Genomic DNA, 17,935 nt, shown 5'->3' with positions numbered 1-17,935 from the left:
TCTGGGTAGAATATACCTTTAAAGCCTATTGTACGTGTTGCGAAAACGTATTGTTTGTTTCAGATAGAGTAGGCAATGGTTAAAACCCTTTCCAATTATTTTTACTGTCTGTGTACGATTGGGGACATTTCTGTTTGCTTCCTGTCCCAGAGACCCAACTGGAAGTCGAAGGAAATCTTCTAAAATGATGAGAAATCCCCTCTTAGTTGTCCCTAGAACAGGTGTTCCCATTGGAAGATTTCTCCTTGTTCAAGGGACAACTCTAAAATGCTGGATTTTTCTGTACTTTCTTTTATGGTGACAATAGTACAAATAAAGGGATGAAGGTCCCAAATGGTCTGACAGAGGGCCTAACCCTCCCCTACGCTATCAAATCTAAAAAAAAAGTTTTAAATAGAGATAAATTAAGATCTGTGACCCTTTTTGGTCATACAGTGCAAAGAGCTATGAGAGATGTAAAGTGCAGTAGCCCATAATATCCTGTGATCACATCAATTGAGATTTTTTTTCTAATTGGCTTCTGTTGGTACCGGACTACTTTATTAAATAAATCAGAGTCATCCAGCACATACTGTACACATCATACTATGCACCATCTCTTTTCCCCTTTTCCATGGTCACAGATATGCCTTATCATTGTATGTCTGATTATATTCATGCTTTCTGTGTACATATACTGTCATCCCAGCACTGTTTTAATTCATTCTCTCTCTTCTCTCAGCTGTCATGTGACCCTTGCCTGTTCCGCTTCTCTACCTCTTTGTCTAACATTTCACTGAGTACTTTAGGGAATATCGGTACGTCCTCTGCTCGTCTTCCCTGTGCATGTTGATCCTTGTTCACCTGTCTGTATCCATCCTATGTATTGACGTATTTCATGTGATATAAGGTGTGATACTTTTTCTCTCTAACTAGACTTAAGTGCTCAGCTTTCGAGATCCAACCTTATGGGAACTTCCCTAAAAGTAAAAATATGTTTATTTACACCTGTATAAGTAATGTTTCTTTTCCTTAGGATAAAAAAATAACAACCTCCACATCAAGCTTTCCTCTTGTGGCCAGCTGTAACTTTTCTAAAGACAGCTAGTGACCTGAAGCTCTCAGTTGGCCACTGCAACCCCACAGCTGCCAGTAGGGAGTCTTTGAAGGGTGAAATTGTCAAGTGAACCGCAGCAAAATGCTGCTATATGTGTTTTCGTTATTTGAAGGTCGCTGCCCATCACTTGCTGTCAGACTAAGATTGCTTTTTTTCTTTCTTCTGTCTGTTAAAGATCACTTATCGAGAGGATCCAGCAAAGCATCTTGCAGTAGAGAAACAATGTATTCTTCGATCAATCAGTAGAACAAACACAGGACTGCCAAGTACATCGTCAAAAGCTGATTCCTGATTGGAAACCTCTCCTATATGAACTTTCTTTATGCCACAGATTGACCTGAATATGAACCTCTGAAGAACTTGCCTCTTTGGGACATAGATTGTAATTTTAATTTATTGGGTCACGACGAGTGCTCAGAGAAGTACTAGTGATATAAACATGTTGCCTACACAGTGGACAAAACAGTGTTATAAAACATGCTTCCCCTCTGTCCAAGGGGGTGGAGGCTGGGGCTAAGCCAAGCCAGTGCAATGATACAGCTGTCATTCTTTAAGCTAATTCTAATATTATTTTATCTCTTGCTTATATTTTAAAAGTCTTAATTCTATGTTTTATAATAATTAATTAAGCATATTTACATGGAAATTTGTAAATAGGAGATGTGTAAAATTTGTCATTTTTATAGAAATGAATCCATTGCCCCTGAAGTTACTAAGAGTCTATATAGATAATTAGATAAAGATTTATTAAAGTATTTGTGAATGTCAATGATATTTATGTGTTTATTCTACATGATACTGGATTTTATTGGTGTGCACTCAATTAACAATGGCAGCCAGTGTTGTGAGTGAGGAGACTGTTATAAATGGTCACCATGTCTCCTAAATAGTGGTAAGTTAGAAAGTACATGGAATGTGGCTTTAATCTGCTCTTTTTTTCTTCAAATGAAGAAAATCACATCCAAAAATCCCTGGGACTTTATGTGAGTTTATACTAAGTAGTGAGAGAAAAAAAAATATTTGGAGAGCTCCCTGGCGCAGGTTAGGCTGCTCACAATAGACAAGGCTACCCTCCAGTGGGTACACAGCAGATTGCCAGAAAAACCCGCACCAATGAAGGAGGCATCAGACCAAATGGTAACAGTCCAAATTAAGTTTTAGGTTTTCACAAAAAAAAAAAAAACTTTCAATGCGTTTCAGGGATCAGAAAACATTCCCTTTCACGAGGGCTTCAGTTAAAAATAACAAACTCAATTGGACTTAAAATAGGGCTTTCCTGTGTGGATCTATGTAGGGAGGATTTGCAGGACTAGGAACGTTACTAGCCAGCTGCATCTGCGTAAGCAGTCAAGATAAGGATTAGTCAATTCAAGTTTCTTATTTTAACTGAAACCTTGGTGAAAGAGGAGTGTTTTCTGGCCACCCTCTAAACACATTGAAGTTTGTTTTTTTAGTGCAAGCCAGTAAATCATATTGGACTCTTTTATAATTTGATCTGGCATTCTTTCCATTGCATTTTTTTTTTTTTTGCTATTTTTGCTGCTTTAGTAGGAACTATAGATTTTTATCAAATGATTCTGTCATAGTCCATGCAAACATTACCCTTTACTCCTTACATAGATATAATAAAACATGAAAACAACATCCCTAAAGTGCATTCAACACTTCTAAGGACTTTTTATTAAGGTGTCTTTATTGCACAACAAACATATCAAATTGTGTGCAGTACTAAGCATTTGTACATTTTTTTTTGTTTTTGGAGCACAGTTCAATGCTATCTGAGAACTACAGAGGGTACTATAAGAGCCTAAGAACAATTATCTTTCTTTTTTTTACAAACTGATTCATGGTCTTTTAGAAAATAACTGTAATCACAGTGATATGCTGTTTGAATAAAGTAAAAAAAAATAGGCCAGCATATTTTACAATAAAAAAAGGTTTTTGTTGCTATGCTCACTGTCTCATGCAATGCTGTACCCCCCCCCCCCCATTGCCCAGCACAAAGATTACAGGATTTTCAAAATTAAATCCTGGGACCCCCTAGTAACCATGCCTCCATTGGAAGCCATGCCAACAAAACAAATGCCTCTGTTTGTAGCCACATCCACTGAACCACACCCCTATTTTAAACACAGCTGAATACAATACATTACCCTTTTTTTGGAACAAGCGGTAGAAATTCAAGGTATAAAGATAAAATGTTTTGAGAAAGATAAGTAGAGAAATGATGCAGCACGCCAGGCAATTGTGGGTGTGGCCAAATTGTGTTAACAGTGGGAGGGGCTTAAATGGATATGGTTTCATAAAACCTGAGTCTACTCAGCTATGAGTCAAGATTGTGTAACATTCAGAGTGCAGGAGTGTGTAATGTGCAGAGGTCAAGAATAAGTAACACACGGACAGTAGAGGTCAAGAAAACATAATGCACAGAATGCAAGTGTCGGGTAAGTAATGCATGGAGAGCAGAGGTCAGGAGAATATAATACACAGAGAGCAGAGGTCAAAAGTGTGTAACACACAGAGAATAAAGGTCAGTAATAAATAACACAGAGAGCAGAGGTCAGGAGTAAGTAACACACGGAGAGCAGAGGTCGGGCATAAAGAAGAATAAAAAAGATCAATAGCAACTTTAGCGCTTTAGGGCTTCATGGTAATTCATGATTGCAGTGGAGCAGCATGTCACAAGCCAGTGTTGTCGGTCTTACAGCACTCTGTGGCTAGCAGAGAGGTTGTGTGGGGAATAAAGCCTGTCCTGGATCCTTGAGAAAAAAAGAGCCTATTGTGATGCAGTACAGTGCAAACTTTACACATGCACATGGCACACTGGCCATCCCAAAATAAAGCTGCTGGACTCCGTAGCCAAAAGCCAGTAAAGGAAAACTGTCTTAAAGCACGAGTTTGGCTATAGGAAGGAGATTATCTAAAGTGGAGCACCAGGGGGTATCTTTGTGTCCTGGATAGCTGGATAGAAACTGCTGCCAATGGACATTGCAGAAAGTTCTGGTGGCTTATTCAAGGGATATGTTTTCTCCATTGAAGCTTCTCTACAGTCTTTACAGTACAGAGCTCTGGTCTTGAGCTCACAAGACATGGATGCAAAGAACAATACTGAAATTCTCAGCCCCCCACTAAAGAAAATGCACCACCACTGGAAGAGAAAAGATAAGACCCTGGATGCCATGTGACCAGGCAGGGGGCGATGCTGTAGTTGGGCCTTAAAAGGTTCCAAAAGCCTTACCCAAAGCTCTATTCACAATGAAGGGACCCCATCACTCCTACATGTGAAGGGATGTCTGTTAACCACATGCCGCCCAGCCACTGTATAAATACGGCGGCACGGCTGGGCAAAACCACATTTTAAAACGTGTGTTTTGTAAACAGGTAGGGGGCGCGCGTGAGGTGCACCGCCGCCCTACCTGTCCCACCGATCACAGCTGCGGATGTCAGTCGCCGGGTCACAGCCGGTCGTTACCGGCTATGTCTCGGCGATTGGCGGCAATCGCTGACAGAGAGCACAGCTGCAGTAGCTGTGCTTTCTGTCAGTTCCCTGACAGCTCCAGGACAAGCTGATCGGGGCAGAAGAGTTTCTCTCTCCTGATCAGCGGTGTTCCGTACAGTACACACCCCCGCCCCCTAGTAAATCACTGCCCTCACACAGTTAACCCTTTCCCTGAAAAATAAACTTAACCCCTTCCTCCCCAGTGCCATTAGTACAGTGTCAGTGTTTTTTTGTTTTGCACTGATCACTGTATTGGTGTCACTGGGGATGTCAGTGACCCCAAGTCAGTACCCCCCAATGTCAGAATGTCCGCCGCAGTCCTGCCATAAGTCGCTGATTGCCGCCATAAGTCACTGATCACCGCCATAAGTCGCTGATCACCGCCATTATTAGCATACAAAAAAACCTAAAAATCCCAGTATCTTTCCCGCCATTTGTAAACGCTATAACTTTCACGTAAACTAATTAATTTACATGTATTGGGGTTTTTTTTTTAGCAAAGACATGTCGCAGAATGCATTTTGGTAGAAATTTATGACTAAATTTGAATTTTAATTTTTTTTTTACTGGACATGTTTTATAGCAAAAAGTCCAAAATATTGTTTTTTTTTCCTCAAAATTGTCAGCCTTTTTTTTTATAGCGCAAAAAATAAAAACCGCACAGGCGATCAAATACCACCAAAAGAAAGCTCAATTTGTGGGGAAAAAAAGGATGTAAATTTCATTTATGTACCGTATTGCATGACCGCGCAATTGTCCATTAAACTAGCGGAGCGCTGTATAGCAACAAAAAGGCATAAATTGCAGTATCTATACCATAGTTTGTAGACGCTATAACTTTCACACAAAGCAATCAATATACACTTATTGGGATTTTTTTTACCAAAAACATGTAGCAGAATACATTTTGGCCTAAATTTATAACCAACTTTGAGTTTACTATATATTTTTTATAGCTGAAATTAAAAAATATTGTTTTTCTTCAAACTTTTTTGGCATTTTTTTGTTTATAGCGTGAAAAATAAAAAGCGCACAGGTGATCAAATACCACCGAACGAAATCTCTATTTGTGTGAAAAAAAGGAAGTAAATTTTGTTTGGGTGTAGCATTGCATGACCGCACAAATATCAGTTGAATTAGTGCAGCGCCGAGTAGCAAAAAGAGGCCTGGTCATTAAGGGGGGTAAATCCTCTGGAGGTCAAGTGGTTAAAGTTTCCCTCTCTCTAGGTCCCAGACCTGTGGGTTCAATCAGTGGTTTAAAAGGGGTACAAATAATAGTTCAAATATCTGCCCGCTCACTGCTTTCTTCTTTCAAATCAACCAAAAACTGCCCATGGACAGTTAGATTTTCAGAATGCCATGAACCACCTCTTGTCTCGGAGAGTTGTTGAGCCAGTGCCACCACAAGACAGGGTCAAAAGATTCTACTCAAACCTGTTTAAGGTAAAAAATCCCAATGGGGTATGCACCCTATTTTGGACTTTAAATCCCTCGATAGAGCTCTTTAAATTCCCAAATTTTGCATGGAATTTGCAAAGCTAGTCATTGCCTTTCTGAAGCAAGGGGAATACATGGCATCCATGCATATCCAAGACGTCTGTCTGCATATTCCCATTTACCTACCTCATCAGCATTTTCTGCACTTCACAGTGGCAATCTCTTCAATTTGTTGCACTGCCCTTTGGCCTATCCTCTGCTCTCAGAGTGTTCACAAAGGTCTTAGTACTTGTACTGGCCCTTCTCAGAATTCAGAACATCCAAGTCAAAGGCTATCTGTAATACCTTCTGAAGAACTCATCTCCCTGCCAGCAGAAAATGTGCACAGAATGTTTCAGATGCTTCAGGCCTTCAGCTGGGTAATCAATTTCAACAAATTAGCTCTCCAGCGTTCCCTTTACCTTGAATACTTGAGTCTGGTCCTGGACACATGCCAAGCAAAGGTTTTTCTCCCAGAAAAGAAAGTTCTCTTTCTAAGAGCACATGCTAGAGAATTGAGGTCCAGAAGACTTCGAACAATAAGATTATCCTTGAGAGTTCTGAGCCTAAGGGTAGACTCCTTTGAGGTAATACCATTCACCAAATTCCATTCAAGAACTTCTCAACTAAACATCTTGTCGACCTAGAAAAGTAGGCTGCTTCCTTTGATTTACCCATGCTACTGACCGGCCAAGCAAGGAATCCCCTATCTTGGTTCTTGGTGGATCACCAACACAGTCATAACAGTAGTGAAATCCTTCCTTCCCTATCACCAGAAAGCTATCACAACAGATGCAGGTCTGTCAGGCTAGGGAGGAATGCTCCAATCCCTAAAAATCCAAAGAACATGGTTGCTGGGGAAAACCTAGCACCCCATCAACATCTTGGAGCTCAGAGCAATCCAGTTGACCTGCAGCATTTAAAACTCATTCTGAAGAGACATCCAATCAGGGTACAGTCAGACAATGCAACAACTGTGAGCTACATCAACTGACAATGGGGCATAAGGAGTCTGGCTGCCTTAAACAGCAACTCACTGACCAGTGGTCTCTGCAGTACACATCCCAGGAGGAAAGCAGATGACCTCAGTCACCATCGCCTGGATCAAAGGGAATGAGCCCTTCATCAAGACGTCTTCAAACTGATATGCCAAAGATGGGAAATTCTCAAACGTAAACATCCTATCCTCCAGATTCAGCACCAAACTACCTATATTTATTGTCAAAAACATGGATCCTTTAGCTCTAGCCTCAGATGTGTTAATAATCCCATTCTCTCAATTCAAGCAAATTTACTCTTTCCATTGGGTATGAGTTCTGCCTTGTCTGCTCAAGAAAGTCATAAAAGAAGAAAATGGTGATTCTAATTGCACTAAACTGACCCAGAAGAACCTGGTACACAGACATACTCAGACTTCAACCAGAAGACAACCCCTAGCCTCTTTCCAACAGGCCAGATCTATCTCAAGGCCATTCCTTTCTGCAATTCCATTCTGCTTCTCAGTCTATGGCTTTAAAAGGTATGGCTGTTGAAACACATATCTTAAAGGATAGAGGAGTTTGAGTCTTTGATTTCTACTTTACTAAAAGTAAGAAAAGCCTCTTCCAAAAAGATCTATTTATTTTACCTGGAAATCATTTTTTGCCTGTTGTCAGCACAGACACTTTAATCACTTAGATTACTCTGTGCCTCACATTCTGACTTTCCCACAAACAGTTCTTGACCAGAACTTGGCTTTAAGCACTTTCAAAAGCTAGGTCTCAACCTTATTGATTCTTTTTAAAAGACCACTGGCTTCACTCTCCCTTATAAGAAGGTGTATCTCATTCAACTAGCAGCACTAGGGTTGTCAGTTCAAATAAATAAATATTATGCCCTCCATGCAGCATCCTGTGCTTCCTTGGGATCTCAACTTTGTTCTCTCTGCCCTGTAGAAACCAGCTTATCTAACTATCATCCTCTGTAGCCCAGTTGTGTAAGGCCGCCACCTGGTCTTCTGTTTATACTTTTTCAAAGTTTTACCAGGTGGATGTCCAATCTTCTGTGGTTGCAGCTTTTAGCAGCAAGGTTCCCACTGCGGCACTCTAAAGTTGGGTCTTTTGACTCTTGTTGTTTGGACCTGTTGGCACAGACATGTTTGCCTAATTGTTGCCCACCCTTCTTATTCATTACTTGAGAACATCCCATGGTGAATAAATACACTGCCTGTGTCCTGCATTGTTGACTGAGATAAGAGGTAATTTGGCTTACCTGTAAATTCCATGTATTAGTGTACAGGACAGAGACCACCCTCCCTTTCCCATTCACAGTTGCATCCAGGATACATTAACCAGTCCTTGATCTTGTTTTTTGGATTTTATTTGGGGGATGGGGAAAGGGTGTATGGGATGCCCAAGGGTAATGGTAACCCAAGACAATCTTCCTTAACTATGTACATGTCTATTTTAGCAGCAAAGAACAAATCCTTCTTCAGAGTGTTCCTTCTACTTACTGATCCAGGGGGTGCAGGTCAGCTCACTCAGTCCTTCTCCTATGAGCCGATGGGTCGGTGGCTGCTCTCAGGCCTTTTTCTGGGCTGCGCCTTCCCTGCAGCATAGGTGGTCCTCATTCTGGAGGCCAGGGAAGTCCCAAGCTTTCCCCATTCCAAGCTTCTCTGCCTGAAGGTGAGCCCCTCTCCATCTGGGCTCCCTTCCAGGCTCCTGCTCCCCAGCCTCACTTCTCCATCTTCCACCCGAACTCTCCTCTCCTCCTTTCCCTGCTGAGCATGCTCAGTCACTATTAAGGGCTGTCCTGGCCCCAAGCTAAGCCTCCTGCTGGGGATTGTCCAGGATCCCCTGAGAGTGCAAACCAACCACTCCTCACTCCCTCCCACTGCTTTTAGAACTTCCTCCAAAGCTCTAGTGCAGGGGGAAATTCCAGAGAGCTTATCTACAGAGCCTCTAAGCTCCTGACCCCTCTGACTATTACACCCAGGCTGCTAGTCTGACTAACAATACAACTCTATCTCCCCCTAGCTACCTAGGAGGGTGCTACATGTGCATTGGTTGTTACAAAACTGAGGAGTGGGGTAGGGCTATAGGGGAGGCACCCAGGAGGCATGTCCTCCCAAGCTTTTCCAGTGTTCAATCACTTGAAGGTGCATGCCTATAACAAATAGTGCATGAATGCTCTGCCTGTGCCCTGTACTATATTCCAAGCAGGGCCGGCGCTGAACTAATTTGAGCCCTAGGCAAGACCAGCTACTTGCGCCCCCCTCTCAAAAAAGATAAATAAAAGTTTTTAAAAATGGTAGAAAATATTAAATCAACAAAACATGAACCGCTAAATTTCTTTTGATCTGTAAAAATAAGTGTCATAAGATGCCACCAGCACCAAAATGAAAGTCAAAATCAGTGTCACGGACAGGCTGTATCTGTGGCTGGCAGTGGCTAGGTGACAGTTGCAGTGAGTGGAGGATGATGGATTCCCAAGGGAATGGGGGGAGAGAAAACACTGTGACAGCAGGCAGCCCAACCCACAGACACAGAGAGCACACCAGAACTGAGCGATCCCATACAGTGACAGATCTAACACAATACATGGCCACCAACAATGACACAGATCAGCAGGCCCAGAAGGCACTAGAAGAGCAGGATTTGGGATTGTGATGATGTCATCACTCACTGACACATTGCACATGTGATGGATGGCTGGCTGAGTCACACTCACACAGACACAAGACATCAGACATTACCTTCCTCCGCAGGCGCAGATCTGCCTCTGCTGTTGAATGGGAAGAGAAGGGCTGGAAATCCACAGTGATCAGCAGCCACCAGCTGGCTTGCAGTATGAGACTGAGTCTGACAGGAACACTGGAATGAGCAGCAGCTCAGCTGCTACACTGGCCCCAGACACCCGGCATCTTCCTCTGTCTTTTCTTCCTCCCCTCTGCCGCCCCTCCTCTCAACTAGAAGATCATTCATGGTATAGTGGCATCAGACACAGAGAGAGTGACAGCCTGTGCTGCGCCCAGGCATCCTTAAGTGGCAGTGCGCCCTAGGCAGCCACCTAGTTTGCCTAGTGGAAGCACTGAATCCAAGATATGGAATTTACAGGTAAGTCAAAATCCCTCTTTCTGGCTAACAAAGCTAATAACAGGAACCATCTTGTGCTTGCTGTTAGGCAGGACATCAGTTACTGCGGATGACAGCATAAGTCTGAACAGCCCTCATTTTTCACTATGATGTCCCCATTCAGGGTCCTGAAAAGAGGGCAGCTTGTCAAAAGTCAGCATAGTTTGGGTACTATTGTCAGGCTGGGTTTGTACATTTTAATGTTTTGAAATTGGAAAGTTTCTTTTTGTATTTTGAAGTTTGTTTTTATTATGAAGCTGTAAAATATGCAGCTTTATCTTTGGTTGAAATAAAATGTCTCTTGAATTTAATGCAAACAGTTTTAAAGATGCAAAGCGTCATTGGTTTACGGAGGAGAGGTCATGCTGTATGGATATAGCTCATCTAATTTTCAACAATGTGTTTGATACTGTTCCACCCAGACAACTCATAAATAACTTACAAAAGTTAGTACTTTATCCTTGGATGCCTCACTGAGTACACACAGTATTATCTTCTGTAGTCTAAATACTGTAGTCATTCTAAGGGGATGCTGATAGGATTATATGCCAAATGTTTAATGTCCACTGGTTTTAGTTTATATCATTAGTTAACACACGGCCAAAGCATTATAATAAAAAAAAATGCAATGCAAACAATCACTCATTCAATAATAGATAATAACCCATCAATTCAAATCATAAATAACATTTCACAGATCTGTCTTACATAAAAATAAAGATGGCTGATGAATGTTATGAATTTTAAACTTTTGGTGTGCCCTGTGCTCATTATCAGTATTCATTTTATAAACAAAATCATTTTTCAAAATGATTTTTGCCAGCGGCATCTTTTCAGTGATGAAAACTAGATGAAAATTAATTGGAATTTTAATCAATTGATGAAAACTATGATGACAATCAATATGTGTATTGCTGCGCCTCCCTATATATTTAAATCAAGCAATGACATCAATGACATCAATGTGCTAAGAAAAAATCCCAACCTAATATTGTTCAATCAAATAAATAAACATCCACATTTTCATATCAAATATTAATCAGTTCATACAATTCAGTGCTCATATCACTTCAGTGCAAATAAATAACTGGTAATCGGAAAAAACGTCCTCAATTCATAAAATATGCATATATTTCCTTAATATGTCCATGTTCCACCTCCTGTGTTTATTTCACAACTTGCAAAGATGTGCTTGCCACCAACATTCAATCCTGTGCTCACCTCCACTCATAGACCTGCCAAATTACAGGTCATATGTGCTCTTTATTAGGTACACCTGTTCAATTGCTTGGTAACATAAATTGCTAATCAGCCAATCACATGCCAGCAAATCAATGCATTTAGGCATCTAGGTGTGGTGAAGATGACTGGCTGAAGTTCAAACCAAGCATTAGAATGGTGAAGCGAGAGGATTTAAGTGACTTTGAATGTGGCATGGTTGTTGGTGGCAGATGGGCTGGTCTGAGTATTTCAAAAACTACTGATATTCTGTGATTTTCACACACAACCACCTCTAGGGTTTACAAAGAATTGTCCAAAAAAGAGAAAATATCCAGTGAGCAGCAGTTGTGTGGACGAAAATATCTTGTTGGTGTCAGAGGAGAATGGGCAGACTGGTTCAAGATGATAGAAGGGCAACAGTAACTCAAATAATTCCATTCGTTACAACCAAGGTATGAATACCATTTCTGAATGCACAACATGTCGAACCTTGAAGCAGATGGGCTACAGACCGGGTGCCACTCCTGTCAACTAAGGACAGGAAACAGAGGAAAAAATTTGCACAGGCTTACCAAAACTGGACAATAGAACCATTGCCTGGTCTGATGAGTCTCGATTTCAGTTGCGACATTCATAAGGTAGGGTAAGAATTTGGCGTAAACAACATGAAAGCATGGATCCATCCTGCCTTGTATCAACGGTTCAAGCTGGTGGTGGTGGTGTAATGTAAGGGGGATATTTTTTTGGCACATTTTGGGCCCCTTAGTACCAACTGAGCATTGTTTAAATGCCATGGCCTACCTGAGTATTGTTGCTGACCATGTCCATCTCCTTATGACTACAACGTATCCATCTTCTGATGGCTACTTCCAGCAGGATAATGTACCATGTCAACAAGCTCAAATCATCTCACACTGGTTTCTTGAACAGTGAGTTCACTGTACTCCAATGGCCTCCACAGTCACAGATCTCAATCCAATAGAGCACTTTTGGGATGTGGTGGAACGGGAGATTCACATCATGGATATGCAGCTGACAAATCTGCAGCAACTACATGGTGCTGTCAGGTCAATATGGACCAACATCTCTGAGGAATGTTTCCAACACCTTGTTGAAGCCCTGTACACACAATGAGAGAATATTGGACGAATGATCGTCCAGTTTTTTTTGCATGCTAGTCTCATATTGAAAGTGGAGTTTTAAACAACCTTCTTGATTCCCGACAGTCTGGCTTCCGCCGACATTCCACAGAAACTGCCCTACTAAAACTCACTAATGACCTACTAACTGCTAAAACCAACGGCCATTACTCCATACTCATACTCCTTGACTTTTCCGCTGCCTTTGACACAATCAAGCACCCGCTCCTCCTCAGTAAACTCCACTCCATCGGCCTCTGTGACTCTTCTCTCTCCTGGTTCTCCTCTTACCTTTCTCAGCGCACTTTCAGTGTCACATACAACTCCTCCTCCTCCGCTCCTCTTCCCCTTTCTGTTGGGGTACCCCGAGGTTCTGTTCTTGGGCCCCTCCTTTTCTCTCTCTATACCTCCTCCCTGGGCCAACTGATAACCTTCCATGGCTTCCAATACCACCTCTATGCTGATGACACCCAGATCTATCTCTCCACTCCCCAGCTCACCCCCCTCAATCTCCTCACGTATCACAAATCTACTAAGCGACATATCAGCATGGATGTCACTTCACTACCTCAAACTCAATCTTTCAAAACCTGAGCTTGTAATATTTCCTCCTCCCCGATCCCCCACTCACGACCTTACCATTAAGATCAACAGCACAACCATTGGTCCTTCCCCTCATGCCAGGGTGCTAGGCGTAATCCTAGACTCTGACCTCTCCTTTGGGCCCCACATCCACTCACTGGCTAAATTCTGCCGCCTCAACCTCCGGAACATTTCCAAAATCCACCCCTTCCTGACCAATGACACCACAAAACAACTCATCCACGCCTTGGTTATATCCCGCCTCGATTACTGCAACTCCCTCCTCACTGGTCTACCGTTACACAGGTTATCCCCCCTTCGGTCTATTATGAATGCTGCTGATAGACTCATAGATCTTACCAACCGATCAGTGACTGCTGCCCCTCTCTGTCAATCCCTCCACTGGCTTCCACTAACCCAATGTATAAAATTCAAAATACTAACCACAGATTACAAAGCCATCCACAACACTGTCCCTAGCTACATCACCAACCTTATCCACAGATATCGGCCAAATCGCCCACTCTGCTCCTCCCATGATATCCTCCTCTCTTGCTCCCTCATCACCTCCTCCCACGCTCGCCTCCAGGACTTCTCCAGAGCCTCTCCCATCCTCTGGAACTCCTTACCACAGCATGTCCGGCCAGTCCCCACCCTGTCTGTCTTTAGGCAATCTTTGAAAACTCACTTCTTCAGGGAAGCCTACCCCACCTCCACCTAAGAACTGTATTTGAATCACCTCCACCAGATCATCCCCGCAGCTATCACCTTTTGTATCATCTCCCCCTTCCTTTAGATTGTAAGCTCCACGAGCAGGGCCCTCACATTCCTTCTGTACTGAAATGTATTGTAATTGTACTGTCTCCCTTATATTGTAAAGTGCTGCGAAAACTGTTGGCGCTATATAAATCCTGTATAATAATAATAATAATATTACAACAGCTAAATCTGTGTCTGTAGTGCATGTTCAAAAACCTTAATACCATAAAAAAATACATGTTCTTAAATTTTTACTTCACGAGTTTATAAGGAGTTCGAAAATTCTAGAGAAATGCTTAAATAATGCATTACAATTTGATCAAATGCTTTAGATTTTAGTCAACTAAAATGATTTTAGCCAACGAAATTGTACTGGAGATTATAGTCGACTAAAATGTCTGGAGATTTTAGTCGACTAAAATACGAATAAAATGTAAACAATTCAGATGACTAAAATACGACTAAAACTAAAATGGCATTTTAGTCAAAAGACTGACTAAAACTAATTTAAAATTTGACGTCAAAAGTAACACTGCTCATTACATTGGATTTTTGCATTTAGGGATCCTAATTTGAGCTTGCTTTGAGTGATTAAGACAGCACAGATTCACAGAAAGAAGGAGGCAGAAGCAGGAATATCCTTGCACTGCAGGTCCTCAGATACTGCTTTGGCTCCAGCTAGGTGAACAGAGAACAGCACGGTAGCAACATCAGAAAATTTTACTTCAAATCTGGTAAAACTATCAGGGGAGCAGTGCCTTAGGTGAACTCACACTGCAGATATACAGGTGCAATGCTATATTTCATGATCAATCCAGGACAGAAGGTACATTTTTTTAGGTGTACTGCTTGAGCACAATTAACATTTCTAGATGTTCCTTATAAGATAATAAATCTTCATATTTGAATCTGCCATTACCCATGAGCGTTTGCTGGGATATAATGTAGCCTTATCTTGGATTTCTGAATGTATTTTCAATCAGCTCCTTTACTCTGGCTTTGCTGTAAACATGGTTCTCTCTCGTCGCCAGATAGCTTTGCCAAAGTATTGTTTGGTTCATATATTGTTTATAGATTTTTCTTTTGTTCCCATAGAATGAGCTATTGCTTCTAATCCAGATGTGTGGTTTGCTTTCTGTTTTGCTCCCACTTTAGTTGCCTTTGAGCTTGGGGCTTCTCCATTAATGATCTATGTTCTTCGTCAGCATTCTACCTTGCCTTTTATTGCTTTATTCTGGCAATATCTTGGTTGAATTTACAGCTTCCACTCCCTCTCTGTCAGCTATTACCAGAGAGGCATTTTCTGAAGGACACAGCCTGGACACATTCTGCAGTCAAATCAAATCCACCATCAGTGACAATGACAAGATGAGGCCCTCCTTGTCTCTCAGAAAGACCATACAATGGCTATTTATCTTAGGGCTGCCATACTGTCCTCACTTAAATCATTTTGTCTCCCTGGTGTTTAAATGCTGTCCAGACTTGGATACCTCTGCTTGCTTTTGACCCTCAGCTTTCTTTAATATTATACTATACAATACTGTTAGAGCATACTAAACCAGTGTTTCCTAACCTTGTTTAAATCAAGGCACCCTTTTTTTTCTTAGTTTCAGTTATACAGTTTTGTAAATAAGTGATTTTTCTCCTTCACTGATGTGCGCTAATGAGGCTGCAGTGATGCGCACTGATAGGCTTCACTGATGGGCACTGATAGACACTGATGAGGTGGCACTGGTAGGTGGCACTGATGGGTATTGACAGGCATCACTGATGAGCACTGAAAGGCAGCACTCATATATGGCACTGATAGGTAGCACTGATAGGCGGCACTGATATGCGGCACTGACTGGTACTGTTAGGCTGCACTGACGTGCACTGATAGGCTGCACTGACGTACACTGATAGGCGGCACTGATAGGCAGCACTGACTGGTACTGATAGGTGGCACTGATTGGCGGCACTGACTGGCACTGATAGGTGGCACTGAAAGGCAGCTCAGATGGGCACTGATATGTGATATTGATGTGGCACTGATGGGCACTGACAGGTGGCAATGATGGGCACTGACAGGTAGCATTGATGGACTCTGACAGGTGGCACTGATGGGGCTACACTGATCATCAGGGCACATTGATCATCAGTGCCCTGATCAGTGTACATGTCCCCTCGGAGTAATGTTGAATACCGGTGTCGCAATCGTACCCCCAGAGACTGACGCAGTTCTCCATTTTGTTAAGAAATCTCCATGTTGTCCCTCATTCTCCCCCTTCCCTCTCTGTTAATCCACAGGGACATATGTGTGTTGGAAGTGTTGCAGGCAGGCTGGAGCCCAGCAGGGAGCCTCGAGGTGCCTGGTTGTCTGAGAGAGCTGTGCAATATCACACCTCGTAAAAGATAACCCAAGCCTTCCCAGGAGTTCAAGGCATTCCAACGAAGCAAGAACCAGATAAACACTTTTAAAATCCATTTTTCCCCTGTGTCTCATATCTTGGAATATGAGAGACTTACATAAAAACCAGGCATATCATCAGATTGGCCAAGAGGAGACGAACAGTTTGATAGGTCACTCTGCTTGGCTGGAATACATAGGAAAGCAGAAAAGTAGATCTTGTGAACCATTCAGTGTAGAATTTCATATTTCATATCTAATCAATCCTCAGACGTGTCTGCATAATAATCTACCCGCAGGTGGAGTGTCACTTGTGCACTTAATGGCCAAAATATGAACTAGAAGAGATTTTGGCTCTAGTTTAGGTCTACGCCCAGACCTTCCCGCCCTAAACGGGGTATTGGTCCTTGACTTCCGAGACACCCCCTGCTGGGGAACTACAAAATGAGCTGTCAGGCCTAAGAAAGTTAAGTTGAAGAATTCTCCTGTTTAACATCAGAACCAACTTGGGAGACTGCCCTTTCGCTCTGAAACTTGATCTGCTAACCCAGGACTTTGGCAAGTACTTTAACCCTTTAACTTCTTTCTGTTATCTCTTTGCTGTGCTGTTGCTCTGTCAAGGCAGGGGCGGTGGAATGGACAGGCAGGCCTAATGGTAGGGTCACACACCGACTTGATGACAGCCACCACCCACAGACCGGAGCCCCTCAGGGCGCGGAGTCTGAGCCCCAGGCTGCCGTTCACCAGGGCTCCTGATGGTGGGGATGGACTTGACGCAGCCAAGGACCAGGTCGCGGCCCCCGAGTAACCCCAGCTGCGGTAATGGCCGCTGCCAATGACGTATAGCTGGTGGGAACCAGATGGGAAACGATAGCGTAGTCGGACAAGCCAGGTCGATAACAGCGGGACAGACAGTACAAGACAAGAATACACAGGTCATGAGCCGGGTTCAGCAACGGGAGGTCAGATAAAGGGATATGGCAGAGAATAGTCTTAGTCAAAGCCGAGTCGGTTCCAGGAGAGCAACGAGAGTAGAACAAGAGCTTGCTGCAACACAATCATACAGGACACGAATGCAAAGAGCAAGTGCAGACAACAGGCTTAAATGTGATCAACCACACCCCTCTGGGGGATGGACCGCAGAGGCCTGAAAGCATAAAAGGCTCCCACCATGCTTTGCAGAAACCTAAGATGGATGCCAGCACATAGAGCAGCATAACCTCTGAGGAAAGGTAGGACCTTGACATGCTCTCTGTATATTTTTATATATATTGGTTACATCTTTTTTCTGTAAATATTTTTTTTTGCACCCTTTTGACCTTTTAGTAATTAATCTTTCCTTCTGAAAGTGCTGAACTGTTTCTATAGCTCTTTATGGCAATTTACGAATTCCTGTCTCTAAAAGAGCGCTACTGTGTTTGTTTAACCCTCTGTATAACCGATCTGTGGTGACCGTGTTATACAGACAATTATCTCAACCATTATAGTGTTATAGCTGATATCGCCGAGTTTCTTCTTAGGCTGTACAAAAAGGAGGTGGTGGCACTGTGAAGGGTTAATTGCACAATTAACCTGACCCAGTAACAATCGCTCCCAGACTGCTGGTACATAGACTGTGGTCCAATTAGCTGGAAAATCGTTGTGCAGGGTGCAGCTGGGCGT

At 42.6% G+C, this 17,935-nt stretch overlaps 1 protein-coding gene across 4 annotated transcripts in view; it reads left to right on the top strand.

Moving 5' to 3' along the window:
* DOCK10 (dedicator of cytokinesis 10) overlaps window positions 1-1,865 on the top strand; it is a 385,846-nt gene extending 383,981 nt beyond the window's left edge. For all 4 annotated transcript variants that reach the window (XM_089672577.1, XM_089672576.1, XM_089672575.1 and 1 more), the window contains one exon: window positions 1,272-1,865. In XM_089672577.1, coding sequence (XP_089528703.1) covers window positions 1,272-1,388 — 117 coding nt within the window. In that variant the 3' untranslated portion in view covers window positions 1,389-1,865. The remainder of the gene's footprint in view (window positions 1-1,271) is intronic.
* The last annotated feature ends 16,070 nt before the right edge of the window (window positions 1,866-17,935 follow it).

This window comes from Staurois parvus, unplaced genomic scaffold, assembly GCF_062004578.1.
Source record: "Staurois parvus isolate SC_StPar_1 unplaced genomic scaffold, SC_StPar_1.0 ptg000131l, whole genome shotgun sequence".
NCBI lineage: Eukaryota > Metazoa > Chordata > Amphibia > Anura > Ranidae > Staurois > Staurois parvus.
Note: the sequence above shows the minus strand (reverse complement) of the source record. Positions and strands in the feature narration are given on the sequence as shown.